Source organism: Silurus meridionalis, chromosome 13 (assembly GCF_014805685.1).
Source record: "Silurus meridionalis isolate SWU-2019-XX chromosome 13, ASM1480568v1, whole genome shotgun sequence".
Classification (NCBI taxonomy): domain Eukaryota; kingdom Metazoa; phylum Chordata; class Actinopteri; order Siluriformes; family Siluridae; genus Silurus; species Silurus meridionalis.
This window is the reverse complement of record NC_060896.1, coordinates 17,478,377-17,495,295: the sequence shown is the minus strand read 5'-3', so window position 1 is coordinate 17,495,295 and position 16,919 is coordinate 17,478,377. Positions and strand designations below refer to the sequence as shown.

At 40.4% G+C, this 16,919-nt stretch overlaps 1 protein-coding gene across 2 annotated transcripts in view; it reads left to right on the top strand.

The window, feature by feature from the left end:
• rasgrf1 (Ras protein specific guanine nucleotide releasing factor 1) overlaps window positions 1–16,919 on the top strand; it is a 242,396-nt gene that overhangs the window by 132,916 nt on the left and 92,561 nt on the right. For both annotated transcript variants that reach the window (XM_046864006.1, XM_046864007.1), the window contains 3 exons: window positions 11,325–11,467; window positions 11,582–11,664; window positions 12,582–12,830. In XM_046864006.1, coding sequence (XP_046719962.1) covers window positions 11,325–11,467; window positions 11,582–11,664; window positions 12,582–12,830 — 475 coding nt within the window. The remainder of the gene's footprint in view (window positions 1–11,324; window positions 11,468–11,581; window positions 11,665–12,581; window positions 12,831–16,919) is intronic.

Genomic DNA, 16,919 nt, shown 5'->3' with positions numbered 1-16,919 from the left:
TTCTCCCATTCACACCAGGCTTTCACTAAATCTGTGGGCAACATGGGATCATCCCAACCCCTCTGTTTGTTCCACAACTGCTGAATTTGAATTTTGGCGCGGGTGGTGAATGGAAGGATGAATCCCAAGGGGTCATACTGTCTTGCTACTATCCTATAAATGTGCCGCATAGTGGGTGTGGTTTTGGGTGTTGGGCGGTGTTTGTAACCGAGTATATCTAAGTTATAATTCCATCTCAGTCCAAGAGTGGATTCATGGGGATCGGTCTTGTCATGTGATAACCAAAGCTCAATGCTATCCGAACGGGCCTCTTTGGGGAGATGATTAACGACTCTTGGGATATTACAGGCCCACTGTCTAATCTCAAACCCACCACTAGCAAGAAGGCCACATAACCCATCCACTACTTGCTTGGGTTCATCTGCGGTCATTAAGCTTTTAAGACAATTGTCTACGTAAAAATTCCTTTCTACTGTGGATCTGAGAATATCGTTAGGTTGGGTGTTGTCGAGAACATTGCGTTGCAAGGCATAGATGGCACAACAGGGGCTACAAGTTGTGCCAAAGGGTAGTACTTGCCACTCATAAATACTGGGAAGGTTATTGGTTTGAAGGTCACGCCATACAAAGCGAAGGAGTGATTTGTCTTCAGGCAGTAGGCGGACCTGATGAAATATGCCTTTAATATCTCCATTTATTGCTACGGAATGTTCCCTAAAGCGCAACAGCACTCCTAAGAGGGAAGGGCTAAGTGTAGGTCCAGCAAGGAGGTAATTATTCAGATTCAGGCCTATGTCTGTCCTACGTGAAAGAACAGTTGAACACTACTCTATTCTTCCCATTATGTTGTACCATATGATGTGGAATGAACCATGACTCTTCTCCGGTGTTTACAGAGTCAGTGGTGAGTTTGACTGCATAGCCGCACTTCTCTAGTTTCTTAATCTTAGCCTTTTCAGGATCCTTTGCCAACCGCCGCTTTTTACTTCTTAAGTTGGGCATAACGGAGTCCTTAGTGGTACAGAGTTGCGGCATATTAGCTTTCCTTAAAAGGGGGGTTGCATAACGATTCACTCCATCTACCATTACTCTAGTTGTTCTGGTTTGTAATAAATCTATTGCCACCTGATCCTGCTTTGATCGCGTGACTAATTTCTCATTCCTGTGTGGAATGGTATGGCTTTGCCAGAGTCTCTCTACGTTTCGGGATAGTTTTTCCATTTGGGGAGTGATAGAGATATGTAAGCATTGTTGAGGCTGTATCTGCTGCTGCAGAAAGTGCGTTGGACCTTGTAGTATCCAGCCTAATCTAGTTCTAATAGCTGCTGGGCATCCAGGGGGCCCTAGGTGTACAGGCTCAACGGGTGTTATAAGGTGGGGATGGTCTGCTCCTATCAAAAGGAGGGGTTGTACTTTATCTATGGGCTGTAAAGGAATGTCCTTTAGGTGTTGGTATCTCTGCTGGAGTGTTGCAATGGGATACGAGTGTTCAGCTAAACCTAAGTGCTCAGAGGTAAAGGCATTCCAGATCCAGTAACTCTGTTGGGGCTGTGATATAGAATGTACTCTAAAGGAGAAACTGCCACCCCATTGAGTTTCTTGATATCTTGTCGAATAGTTCTTAATGTTAAATCTTCCTTTTGTCCTTGTAACCCTAGTTTCTTAACTGCAGCTGGGAGTAACATATTCATTTCGGATCCGTCATCGAGTACTGCATAAGTGTTCAGGGCTCGATTGTTGTGTTGTAATACAACGGGAATCACTTTCAGCAGGACACGCTTGGAACCTTCTGGCCTGTCTAGATACAGAGTTTTGTTCGTGGAACTCACTAAACAGGTACTCTCTCTTTGAGGTTGGCTATTAACCTTGTGAAGGATTTGAAGATGTTTCCCACTGCATAGACGACAGGGCTTCTTTAGGGTACAGTCTTTGGCTAAGTGTGATCGCCCACATTTCCAACAACGCTTGTTGTCTTTGATCCATTTGATCATCTGCTCTGTACTAAACGACTGGAAAGTGGTACACTGGCTAAAATAATGTTCGGTACTGTGACAATATAAGCACAGAGGTCTGCTCTGTTCATATCCCCGTGCTGGTTTGGACTAATGCGAGGGCGTCGGCACCCAAGTAACTGTTTCTGGAGATCGGTCAGCTCCATGCAGGACAGAAGCGAGTTTATGCTTCACCACTGGGCCTGGTTTGGGCCGCACCATCTTACTTCTCTGATCTTTTCCCTGATTTGATTCCTCAGAGACTTGACACCGGAATTCAATCCTGAGCCACTCTGCCAGATCCGGTAGAGTGTAGGAATCCTGATGGGGCAGGTGACGTTTAAATGCGGCACGCAAATCCAGGGGTAACTTAGTGAGTTAGCGGGCTGCATCTTAGTTCGCTTTCTCCTTAGTTCGCTTTCTTCCCACGAGGGCCTGAATTTCGAGGGCGAACAGTTTGAAACTAGTTGTATCTCCTGTCTGTACATTAGGAGCATCCATGACTTCTGCTATCTTAGCTAGAGCTAACTGGAAAGGTAGTCCATATTGGCCATTAAGCATAGTCATAGTGTCTGTGTATTAAATGAGTGAATTCTCTGGGGTCTGGACTGGTGAAATCTGGAATTGTTGGATGCGGGCCCCTATAAAACATGTCCGGAGATGCGGCACTCTGAAGCCGCCCCATCAAGGGAGGATATTGTGAATTAGGTAGATGGGCATATCTACTTCTGACTTTAAGGGACTCTTACTAGGGGGCACTTGTGGTGTATGAGGCACTGGCTCTGGCACCGCTGCCTCAGGTGGTTTAAAGATAGTTCTGGGCAAAGGGAATGGAGTCTTTATGACCCACTGTGGGAGCTAGCAGAGCTGCCTGCGGATTTACTGTTAAATTCTGCATATCCTTATAAAGGGGTTTAAAATTGTCGGAATTCCTTGTGAAAGGCCACTTGATCTTCATACAGTTGCCTAACTATCTTCTCCAGGTCTTGAAGCTTTGACTTATGCCTAACGGATGTGGGTGCAGCCTCGTCCTCTTGAAACAAAGGCTCCTCTTCTCCATCACTTCCGAAAGGCTGTGTGGTGAGCCACGGTCTATCTTGTTGTAAGTTAACATCCGAATGCGGAGCACTAGTAGCTCCAGCAGTTGCGTCAATGTCATCAGTATGTGAACTTAAAGGAAGGGAATCAGTATAATCGAGGGGTAACACAATAGATTAATCTCTCATTGTGTTTTGCTGTGTTTCCTCTTCTTTTTCACGCAAACGCTGTGTAGAGTATTTCACCTTATAGTCTTTTTAGTGGGATGGGGGCTGAGTTATGCGTCATAGGCACTGACACTCACAGGACGGTTGCTCTGACATCCTACTTCTGTGGTAAGCACACTTATCCGGCTCGAAGGACCAAATGTTAGGGAGTTAATACCTATCTAGCTCATAGGACCATATAAGGATTCTTACTATCTGGTATACGCTGATCAGTGGATTGTACTCGCCCCAGTGCATCAGTAAAAACACGATACAGATTTCAGAACACATTACTGGGTATAGAATTGATTGTATTTGATGTGATTCTTGCTGTCTTCTGCTTGCTGCTGTTCAGTGGGTTGCGTGATGCAGAATGCATGCAGCGGCTCCATGTTCTGGCCTTTTATACTCTTGGTGGAGGACGGTGTACTGTGATGTCATGGGTAGCTTGTAATTGCTCGGTAAACTGTATATCTGCATCTAGTGGTGAAGCATGGAATTACAACTAAATAGGAATCCTTTCTTACAATTAGCTTTTTTTTACAAATAATCTAACCAGCACATCTAACACTTCCAGTGATCAAAATCACTGAAGTGTATTTTCAGCTCAGAAGTTCTTCCCTCTGTATTTGAGAAATTTGTACTTGCTTGGAAAAGGATAGCCAATTCAGACCTGCTGCATATGCTATTCCAGGATAAAGAGGGACCAGAGAACAAATAGGGGCTATATAAGCATTGGGTTGTTGGATGAGCAGCAGGGTAGATAGGATGCAAAAATCAAACATTAAATCAGTTGTACCTCACGGCTGTACTGCATCTGCATGGCCAAAGAGATCAGTCAAGGGAGTCATACTTTGCATTGGTTTGACAGAGCTGGTTATACGGGATCTGCTTATGCCAGATCATTTTGTGAGAAAATCAGAACCAGAATACTTTATTGATCCCATAGGGAAATTGTTTGGTTGCATTTGCTTACAGTAAAAAAAGAGAACAAATGAAGATTAAATAAAAATAATAAATATAAATAAATATACTTCTTAAGGTATACACACATGGACAAAATTGTTGGTACCCTTCGGTCAATGTAAGAAAAACTCATGGAACAGGCCTAGACAAAAATGATAGTACCCCTAGAAAAGACTGAAAATAATGTGACCAAAGGGACATGGTAATTCAAGGTGTGCCCACTAATTAGCATCACAGGTGTCTACAATCTTGTAATCAGTCAGTGGGCCTATATATAGGGCTCCAGGTAGTCACTGTGTTGTCTGGTGACATGGTGTGTACCACACTCAACATGGACCAGAGTAAGCAAAGGAAAGATTTGTCTCAGGAGATTAGAAAGAAAACTATAGACAAGCATGAAAAGGTAAAGGCTATAAGACCATCTCCAAGCAGCTAGATGTACCTGTGACTACAGTTGCACATATTATTCAGAAATTTAAGATCAATTGGACTTTAGCCAACCTCCCTGGACGTGGCCACAGGAGGAAAATTTATGACGAATCAAAGAGACGGATAATACGATTGGTAACAAAAGAGGCCAGAAAGACTTCTAAAGAGATCCAATGTGAACTCCATGCTCAAGGAACATCAGTGTCAGATCGCACCATCCGTCGTTGTTTGAGCCAAAGTGGACTACATGGGAGACGACCAAGGAGGACACCATTGTTAAAAACAAATCATAAAAAAGCTAGTCTGGAATATGCCAAACTACATGTTGACAAGCCACAAAGCTTCTGGGAGAATGTCCTTTTTGCCAAGGCACATAAGCTCTATGTTCACAGATGGAAAAATGAAGCATATCAAGAAAAGAACACGGTCCCTACTGTGAAACATGGAGGAGGCTCTATTATGTTCTGGGACTGCTTTGCTGCATCTGTCACAGTGTGTCTTGAATCTGTGCAGGGTACAATGAAATCTGAAGACTATCAAGGGATTCTAGAGAGAAATGTGCTGGCCAGTGTCAAAAAGCTTGGTCTCAGTCGCAGGTCATGGGTTTTGCAACAGGACAATGACCCAAAACACACAGCTAAAAATGTAAAGAAGGTTACTCTGATCATGAGCTTGTACCCCACCCCAGCGTGTCAGTAAAAACACGGTACAGGATTCAGAACATTAAACTTTACTGGGTTTAGAATTTGATCATGTGTAGTGTGATTCTTGCGGTCATCTGGCAGCTGCTGTTTGATAGGTTCAGTGTTGCTCAGTGTTCTGGCCTTTTAGATCAGATTCACTTACTTATGTTTGAATATATTTTTGTGCATGAATATGTATGAAATTATTCTCAATAGTGTATTTTCTTCATTTCATAATCTCAATCGTACCTCGCACCTCTCACCTTGACTTTCATTCCCCTTCTCTACAGGCTCATCTCAACCTGCTACCTACTCTCACCACAAATCACAATATCATTCGAAAACATAATCCTTCATGGACACTCCTGTCTGTCAACCTGTCAATCACCACTGAAAACGAGAATATGGCCGAGCCGCATGCGGGTCTTTGGCTGGTTTCAAGCGGCTCTTACGTTCATATCGAAGTTTGTGTTTGTTTGTTTTTTTAATGTGCGTGTTCGCTTCGCTTGAGTTCAATACGGTATTTTTAAGACTTAAATTAGCTTGCCCCTACTGGGAAACTTTGCGGTATATCAGACCTGGGCAAACTACGGCCCACGGGCCACATCCAGCTCTTTGTACGTCCCTGTCCGGCCCACGTGAGGCCAATCATAAATTACAGGGATGCACCGAAAACCTTCGGCCACTGAAAATTTTCGGCCAAAATACCTAAATCACCGAAACAACACAACAGAAACACAATTGTAATGACGCAATAAAAAAGCGCAGCCAGCACACGGTTATCTGGATAAGAGCCAACATGTCTGCGGTGTGCAGATAGCGATTTGCAAAACATGCAATGCTGAAATTTCAAGAGGGGGTGTATCTGCAAAGAGTTTCTCCAAGTCGGGTCATTCTAAATATGAGAACGCGGCACAGAAAAGTAAAGTCAGTCCGAGCATGCGCACTCCGTCAGTAGCGGACGTTTTTGAAAAGGCAGGAAAGTTTTCCAGTGATGGTGCCAAGGCAAAAGGCAGAACACAAAACATAATGGATTTCATTGCCTTAGATCAGTGGTCACCAGTGGAATCGACGGGTTGATCTTTAAAACATTCCCCGTGGATCCCGAAAATAATAATAATTATAATATAATATTATTTATTACATGGCTCTTCTTAATGCTGTAGATTAGAACCTTCCATTCACTTGAATGGGCTTCCAAACGTTCGGCGGTCAATTATTTTCGTTTAACAGACCGTTGCTAATAATAATTGACCGATGTCTGTCAATACTATGAATGGTAACAAATAAATAACAAAAATTTATAATAATAAATAAAACACTTTTGTAATTGATTTATTCTTTGAATTGCAATGCATTGATTTTAGTAAGGTTAGTACATACTCATAGCCATAAATGCAATGGTTCTAATAATTGACAATCTTTTCTTTCTGTGTTTCAGTTTTCGGTTTTGGCCTTGGTTTCCTCATTTTTGGTTTTTGGTTTCGGCCAAGAATTTTTATTTCGGTGCATCCCTAATATATTATCGTTTGTGTGGCCCTCTGACACAATTCAGGTTTCTCATGTGGCCCCTTGTAAAAAATTTATTGCCCACCCCTGCGGTATATTCATCTCACGCACATACACATTTGACGAAAATACCGTATTGAACTCAAGCAAAGTGAACACGCAGATTAAAAAAAACACAAACAAAGACTGTGTTTTCAACCCTGAAACACGTGAAATCAAAGCATCGATCTGTTCTGACTGACACCCATGTGAAAGAATTGCTTCGAGTGGCAACAACGGAATACGAGGCAGATTTGAAGGGGATTGTTCAAGGCAAGGAATGCCAAAAGTCCCACTAAGTAACATGCACAGTAAAAGAAAAACGCTATTGTAAATTATTATATTTTTGTTTGTGGACTTGGTTAAACTAAGAGTTTGTGTGTGTGAGACAGTGCACACAATGTTCATTGTTGAAAATGACTGTCCTGTGGTCTTAGAACTGTAGGAGTCAATTTCTGTCATTATGTTGGTGTGTGACATTTACAATAAATCTGGCTGAGCAGAGGTGTGTGTGTGTGTGTGTGTGTGTGTGTAAGAGGAAGGGATGGGTGATGTTCATGTGTGCCCATGTGTATGATGTGGCTCTTTGCGGTAACACAGTAAAAAATGTGGCTCTGGGTCTCTGACTGGTTGGCCATCCCTGACTTACTCATTCCACCACCACATCTCTTTGTCTTCCTTTCTCTTTCCAGATGTCATGCCAAGTACCTTTCTAGCTGTCTCGCTTATCTGCACCATTTAGCCCCCTGTCTGACCTCTTCCCTAAATCTCTCACTACAGTCTTCCTCCTTTAGTTTCCACCATCATATTATTTTTTCAGTCCTCATTCTCCGCCACCTCTCCTTCACTTCCAAAGCCATCCTACAGACCACATCCAATGCTGATTAGCTACAATATCCCCCACCGACACCTTAAAGTCTTCAATCTCTTTCATGTTGCATCTTCTGCATAAAATGTAGTCCACCTGTGTGCACCTTCCTCTACTCCTATATGACACCATATGCTTCTCCTTCTTCCTAAAATATTCACCACAGCCATTTCTATCCTTTTTGCAAAATCAACCACCATCTGCCCTTCCACATTCTTCTCCTTAAGGCCATACCTACCCATCCCGTCATCATCACCTTCTCCAAAGTATTTCTCTCCTAGGTACACTCTTTTTCTTAAAAACCCTCTCCCATGCCCATGGCTTTACTTTCTTTCCACTTGGTCTCCTGAACACACATGTCTCCCTTTCTCCGCTACATCATATCAGCCAACATTCATAGTGCCCAACCTAACCTCCAATCTCCTAGACTTCTCCTTTCCCTGCTGTCTCTGTAGACGTCTTTCCCCTCTCCTTCTCCTTCTTTGGCCAACAGTAGCCCAATTCCACTGATGCCTTTTTGGCAAAAAATACCTGTGGCGGTCGTTGGTAACCCAGGTATCGACCGATCCGGTATGAAATTTGGGTTTGTGATTTGCATATTTGATTTGGCACATTGTATGCTGGATGTTCTGCCTAACACAACCCTCCCCATTTATCCAGGCTTGGAATCGGCACTAAGAGTGCAATGGCTTGTGCAACCCTAATGGCTGGATTTTTCATTACCACACACCAAACGGTTGATTGGTTTAAAACTAAACTTCATTAGGGAGCTCACAGGGACATGTACAATATCTTACAAAATTAAGTACACCCCTTACATTTCAGCAACCATTTTAGAATAAGACACTACTATAGAAATGAAACTTGGATATATTTTAGAGTAGTCAATGTGCAGCTTTTTTAGCAATCCTAACTCAAAATACAGCCATTATTGTCAAAATTGCTCACAACAAAATTGATTACATTCTAAGTGATAACAGCTGTATATCCTGTAACCATGCAAAGCAACATAACCTATTCATTATGCTCATATTTTTTTCTGATTGAGAGAATCATACAAATTTGTGTATCTTGTATTAAAGCAGTTAAAAGTTGGTTCTTTAAGCACAATGCTCTCATACTGACCACTGGATGTTCAACATTGCACCTCATGGCAAATAACTCTCTGAGGATTTGAGAATTAGAATTGCTGCTCTCTATAAAGAAGGCTATAATAACGGTAACCCTGAAACTCAGTTACTGTATAGTTGCCATGGTCATACAAAGGTTTTCCAATACGTTTTCCACTCTGGACAGGCCTCGCAATGGTCACTCAAAGCTGTTGTGAAATTTTCTTTGTTTAGTTCAGAATAATTTGCCCTGAAGTCTTGCCGGTTTTAAGTCCAGATAGACTTTATTAACACAGTAACAAAATTGAATAACATTTGCAAACACCACTCCAGAATCCAGTTTTGCACTCATATTTTCCCTCCTGAAGCTGTTCACCAAATTCCATGCATGTCTTGTATTTTTAGACAAAGAATTTTTACCATGTGGTTGCTCCTGAAGGGTGATCGGTAACTCCCACTAACTCCCAGTAAATACTTATTTCTAGCCTCTGTATGTAAGGACAAGGTCCTTTTCTTTACTTATTTTTTACACTTGAATTAGTTCACTCTGTTTTAAGCACAATCTGCATGTAGTCAAATAATTTAATATTGAAGTACTGTTCTCTAATGAATGGTAATAATTATATGCTTTACCTTGATCCAGGATCAATGAATATAGTTCACAGAAGCTGGCTTCAAAAAACAGAATAAGTGCTGCTTGCATTACTTAGAGGATGCAGAAGCTGAAGGTCTGCTTGTCAGTGTTCAGACTGTATGCCGCACACTGCAACAAGTTGGTTTACATGGCCGTTGTCAAAGAAGGAAGCCTCTTTTGAAGCTGACTCACAAGAAAGCCTGCAAACAGTTTGCTGAAGAATTACTGGAACCGTGTCCTAAGGTCTGATGAGAGTAAGATAAACTTGTTTGGCTCAGATGGTGTCCAGACTGTGTGGTGACATCCTGGTGAGGTGTATCAAGAAAATGTGTATATTGCCTACTGTCAAGCATGGTGGTGATAGCTTCATAGTATGGGGCTACATGAGGACTGCTGGTACTGGGGAGCTGCAGTTCATTGAGGGGAAGCATGGATTCCAGCATGTACTGTAACATTATGAAGCAAACAACAGTTTGCTGTTAAACAACAGTTTTCCAAAATTATAATGACCTCAAACACACTTCCAAGATGACAAGGCCTTACTGACGAAGCTGAAGATAATTGAGTGGCCAAGTATGTCCCCAAACCTGAGCACCTTTGGGGATCCTCAAGCGGAAGGTAGAAAAGCGCCACGTGTCTAACATCAAGCAGCTACGTGATGTTATTATGGAGGAGTGGAAGAGGATCCCAGCAACAACCTGTGCAGCTCTGGTAAATTCCATGCCCAGGAGTGTTAAGGCAGTGCTAGATAACATTTGTGCTCACACAAAATACTGACACTCTGAACACAGTTTTGACATGTTCACTTAGGGTGTGCTCACTTTAGCTGCCAGTTATATAGCCAATAATGGCTGCATGTTGAGTGTTTTTCAGGACAGTAAATCTGTACTGTTATTCAAGCTGCACATTGACTACTCTAAATTATATCCAATTTTCATTTCTAAAGTATTGTCTCTTGAACACATAATAAAATAGTTGCTGCAATGTGAGGGATGTACTCACTTTTGTAAGATACTGTATGTGAATATTTGATCTGTAAACTGGTTGCATATATCAGATTTCTTGCATGACTCAGACAAAGAAAAGCTGTTGCATCATTGTTTATTTAATTAACTTTAGGCTTTAAAAAGAGACAGTGCCTGTTACACGGTTTGTATCTAAACAGTAGCCTACCAAGAAATTAATTCTTCACTGTCTTCCTCTATCCTTTCACAACAATTTATCTCGAGAGTTTTTCTTTTGGCATCGTCGTGCGTTTAAACATCGCCATCGGTGGAAGCTTTTCTCCCGATGCCGTGCAGCTCAGAACACAGGTGAAGTGCGTGAGAGGCAGGTCAAACGTCAGAGGAACCTCATCCATATTTATGATGTGGCGTGGCCCGATTCACTGGGAGCGCATGCGATATAATATAAGAGTATAATTGGTTCACCTTAACCCTTTTGGCAATTTCATTGGTCTAATGTTATGGGACTCAGGTTTTTGGCATGGAGCTTGTGAAACCGGGAAAAACCCAGGAAAAATCTATAATTTAGCCGCTTCATTGTTTAAGCCAAAGCGGGGTTCAAAGCGTGGGGAAAAAAGTAGCGCCTCATAGTCCAGAAAATACGGTGTGTGTGTCATTATATATATATATATATATATATATATATATATATATATATATATATATATATATATATATATATATATATATATATAAGAAAAAATAATGTAAGTTATGTTTTGAGATCAAACACACAAGCACATAGTTTTTAGTTTTTCTATGAATTCTACAAGTTTGTTTTCAGATACTTTTATACCATGGCACACTGAAGTTGCTTTCTGGTTTTCTTACAAGTGTCTCTTTTACAGCAAAATCAGACAAGAACAGCCAAGATCTGGAGCATTTGGACTTTAAAATAGTGGTGGAGCCTAAAGATAGCCAATCCTTCACCATCATACTAGTTGCCTCATCAAGGCAAGAGAAGTCAGCCTGGACTAGTGACATCAGCCAGGTATGTCTCCCTGCATTTACTTCTGTGAATTAGCTTACACAGCTTAAGAATACAATCTCACCCTAAATTTTCTGCAGGGTAAAACCTTCAACCTCCTCCCCTTTTTTCCCACAGTGCATTGACAATATTCGTTGCAATGGACTTATGATGAACGCTTTTGAGGACAACTCAAAAGTCACTGTACCACAGATGATCAAGTAGGAATCCACTGTAAAACATTCTTGGGAGCATTCAATAGACAAGGCTTAATGATAATAATTGTAATGCTTTTATATTACTTTAAAATGTTTCTAACAAATAAGAAAACATTTGATATTTTAAACAAAATAATTATTCATAATTTTATGAATAACCCGTGACACTCAATAACAAACCCTCTAAAACAAACTACATTTTAAGAAGCAACTACATTTTAAGAAGCAATGACTTCTGTATGTTGGGAAGTTTATTGTTCAACTTCCCACTAAATACATCCAAAACACTGCTAACTAAATGCGAGTTCCTTTGATTCAATTCAAGTTTATTTCCACAGTGCTTTTCACAATAGACATTGTTTTTATGTCTTTACAAAATGTGAAATTTCTTAAACAAAACTGTAATTATAAGTGAACTATGTGTATTTACTGTATCCTTGATGAGCAAGCCTTAGGATACTTTGATGGTATGAAGAAGAAACCTTCAAAAAAAAAAGTAAACCAGACTCAATACAGGACCCTTCCTCATTTGGGTGACACCAGGAGTGTGAATATAAAATAAAAACAATACAAACACTGGAGAGTAAGAAATATCATGAGCAAATTAGTTATTGATTATGTTTAATGCCCTTTCTACAGTCAGAAGTAACACTGCTTAAAAAAACTAGCTTAGGGTCAGTTGACTTTTAAAATGCTTTGCTTGTGGTTGAAATGCAAATAAGAAACATAATTAGACCTTAATGTCGGTAAAGCCTGTAAGTTTATATATAGTAGGAAATTAAAATATTTGAGTAGGATAAGGTTCTGTAGGTCACCACTTATCATTGTTACTGGCTTTACATTTGAATGTATGTATGTTATACACACAATGTTACATATATTTCTATCAAAAAACATTTGCATGTGTATTCTGGGTTTAGATCTGATGCCAGTCTTTACTGTGATGATGTGGATATCCGCTTCAGTAAGATGATGAACTCATGCAAAGTGTTGCAGATCCGCTATGCCAGTGTGGAACGGTTACTGGAGCGGCTGACCGATCTGCGCTTCTTGTCTATTGACTTTCTCAACACTTTTTTGCATTCATATCGCGTCTTTACCACCGCAGACGTTGTACTCGACAAGCTCATTGCCATCTACAAGAAGCCCATCAGTGCCATCCCAGCTCGGTGGGTCTAGCATGTGGTTTGCTTATGCTATAATGTGGCACATAAAACATGATATTACTGATAATTAATGGAAACCTGAGGATCTTGTTACCATGTTGTAATTTGTATAATAGTGCATGGAGCCCTAAGCATTTTCCCAGCTCATGAGATGTATAAAAGGAAATCCATTTGAAAAAAAAAATTACATGCAGCTAAGATGTTAACAAAATCTAACTAAAAGATTACCACTTTGTCATTAGTACTGAGAAGTCTGTGATGTGAGGCCATGTACGATTGACGAAGTGCTATTTCTGGATTAGTTCTATCATTTAACTTGAGATTATTCTGGAATTTCTTTATAAAATTATTTATAAGAATTTTGTTAGCAGATAATTCAGAAGTTGGTAATTGCATGCTCCATTTAATCTTATACATACATTTATTTAAATAAACAGTTTTTTAGTGTTCAATTTGAAAAAACAATGGGGTAAGTTTACTTTTGGCGAAATGAGTGTGAAGATGCTAGCAAACTAAGCAGGTAACTGGTAATCAGATAATATAAATGTTGAATTAAAATTATAAGAATGTTGAAAAGTGTTTTATAATGAACACTGAGCATAAATTAATTTTAGTATGTAATAGTGTGTGATTGATTAAGCTAGTTTGCTTCCCAGTGTAATGGCCTAGTTGTCCAGTTTTTTCTTTTTTTCGTTGTTGTGTTTTTTCTTCTTTTTTTAGTTAGTAGGTTTTTTTTATAGATACTTTTACTTTTTTACTCTTAGTGAAGTCAAATTTTTATTATTTTTTGCTACTGTTTGAGTAAGTATTATTTTAAAGTAGCAATACCTTTTATATGAACACAAGTTTTGCTTACTTTATGCACCTCTGGATGTTCAGATTAGACGTGGCTACAATCATCTAAGAACATGCATAAGAAAGCCAAAAGAACAAGATTAAAATATGGCAGCTCGCAATCATCATAAATGTCACACAAGTGGTAGTATTTTAAAATTTGGTATTTTTGGAAGAGTGACAAGGAAAGCAGTGATACATGTGTTTAAGAGGTTGGCACATTGGGGTAGTGGGGAAGATTCTTCAGTTCCCCATGTTTAATCCTCAGTTCATGTTTTTTGCAGTTCTCTCCTACCACACCTAAAATATGTCACACTAAATTTCCCTGAATTTAGATATTAAATCAAGCTCTTATTTCAAGATATTAATATGTTTGTTGTGCAGTGTCTGTGTGCATCTGTATGAAGATCTGACTATATGAGCTGACCGCTAGCTATGGAAATTATGGTGTTTGGTGGCATATAGGAACTTTGTTACACATACACAATAGTCAAGTCAAGTTTATTTCTATAGCGCTTTTCACAACAGACATTGTCTCAAAGCAGCTTTACAGAATTTAAAAGTTAATGTGAATGATGTGTATTTATCCCTGATGAGCAGCCATGGCGACTGTGAGAGGAAAAATTCTCTTAGATCAGGGGTGGCCAACCAGTCAGAGACCGAGAGCCACATTTTTTAATGTGTTACCGCAAAGAGCCACATCATACACATGGGCACACATGAACATCACCCATCCCTTCCTCTTACACACACACACACACACACACACACACACACACACACACACACACACACCTCTGCTCAGCCAAATTTATAGTAAATGTCACACACCAACATGATAATGACAGAAATTGACTCCTACAGTTCCAAGACCACAAGCCAGTCATTTTCAACAATGAACATTGTGTGCACTGTCTCACACACACAAACTCTGTTTAACCAAGTCCACAAACTAAAAAATATAATAATTTACAATAGTGTTTTTCTTTGACTATGCATGTTACTTAGTGGGACTTTTGGCATCCTTGCCTTCAACAATCCCCTTCAAATCTGCCTCGTATTCTGTTGTTGCCACTCGAAGCAATTCTTTCACACGTGTGTCAGTCAGAAAAGATCGATGCTTTGATTTCACGTGTTTCAGGGTAGAAAACACAGACTTTGTGTTTTTTTTTATGTGCGTGTTCACTTCGCTTGGGTTCAATATGGTATTTTCGTCAAATGCGCATGTGCGTGAGATGAATATACCGCAGGGGGGGCAATTCATTTTTACAAGGGGCCACATGAGAAACCTGAATTGTGTCAGAGGGCCACACCAACGATAATATTTCAGGGATGCACCGAAATGAAAATTCAATTCAAAAGGCATTGAAATCCATAATTTTTTGTTTTATGCCTTTTGCCTCGGCACCATCACTGGAAAACTTTCCTGCCTTTTTAAAAACGTCCACTACAGAGGGAGTGCGCATGCTCGGATTGACTTTACTGTTCTGCGCCGCGTTCTTCTCATATTTAGAAGGCAATCGGGATGTTTGGATTTCAGGTGATAAATTAAACCCGACTTGGAGAAACTCTTTGCAGATACACCCCCTCTTGAAATTTCAGCATTGCATGTTTTGCACATCGCTCTCCGCACACCGCAGACATGTTGGCTCTTATCCAGATAACCGTGTGCTGGCTGCGCTTTTTTATTGCGTCATTACAATTGTGTTTCTGCAGTGTTTCAGTGATTTAGGTATTTCCGAAAATTCTCGGTGCATCCCTGTAATTTATGATTGGCCTCATGCCAAGGTCTGATATACCGCAAAGTTTCCCAGTAGGGGCAAGCTCATTTAAGTCTTAAAAATACCGTATTGAACTTAAACAAAGTGAACACGCACATTTAAAATCAAACACACAAAAATCGATATGAACGTAAGAGCCGCATGAAACCGGCCAAAGAGCCGCATGCGAGCCGCGGGTTGGCCACCCCTGTCTTAGATGTTATGAGGAAGAAACCTTGAGAGGAACCAGACTCAAAAGGGAACCCATCCTCATTTGGGTGATATCAAGAGTGTGATAATATATCTTTAAACAATACAGAACACTGGAGAGTGAGAACTAACATGAGCACTGGAATGTGTGATTGGGTAATGTCCTTTCTACAGTCTTATACAGTCATTTGAGATTATGAAACCAGGAGCTACTGAGCAACTCAAAAAATATCTCAACATTTGCGATCATCATAGATCCAACACCAGCTTCTCTATGCGAGAGCCTTTAATAGCATGTTTGATGGTTGAAACATGTTTAAAAAAGTTGGGACAGGGCCATGTTTACCTCTGTGTAGCATCCCCTCTCCTTGTGACAACAGTGGATATATGTCTTGCAACTGAGGAGAACATTTATTCTGGGGTTCTGTAAGAAACTATATACATACAGAGGTTACACAAGCACCCACTCAATAATATACTAGTTACCCAATGAAAACAGTAACTACATTTATGACATAACCTGAACGATTCTGCATGTCAATTCTTACAATGTCCACTGGAGAGTGCTACTAGCACATGGATGCTGTTTAACCGTGCATAAGCAACCTGAGCATGTGACAAACAGCGGATCACTGCAGGTTAATAATTATCTTCGAATAGCATTCACTTACAGTCTGCATTAGCAATATACATGGCAATAAGATAAATAGGAGGATTAACAAAGCCAGAATGTTTCTAAACAGATATTCCTAAACCCCCTGGAACGCATTAGAGATTTTCCCACATAACACAGGTAATATACAGTCAATACTCACTTCCAACACATGCATGTACACAATAACTTAACATAAACTAAAACCCGATAGCAATTCAGTGTGGAAGTATATGGTAGACTGAAGGTGGTGGACTTTCTCACGCCCGTGCGATCTGCTTCCAGCTCAACTCGTGCATAAGCACAGGACGCCAAGGTAACATTGTTCGCTTCAATTGGTGGGATTATCTGGGACATTCACGACCATCTGGGCCTTTTATACCCCCCTTATCCCCAACCCGGAATTTCACTCATCATATAAAGGCCAGCGTCCTGAGCTCAAATATCCTTAACCTGAGTGACGTTTCCCACTGGCCAGAGTGCACAAGGAAGTTGGGGATCAATGATCATGACCACATCACCAATCTCTAGTGTCCAATTGTTAGTTTTACATTTCTGCCAGGCTTAGAGGCTGGTAGGTAATACTTTTTATGAAGTGCTTTCAGAAGTAATCAGTTGACTTTGCAGTTGACTTTG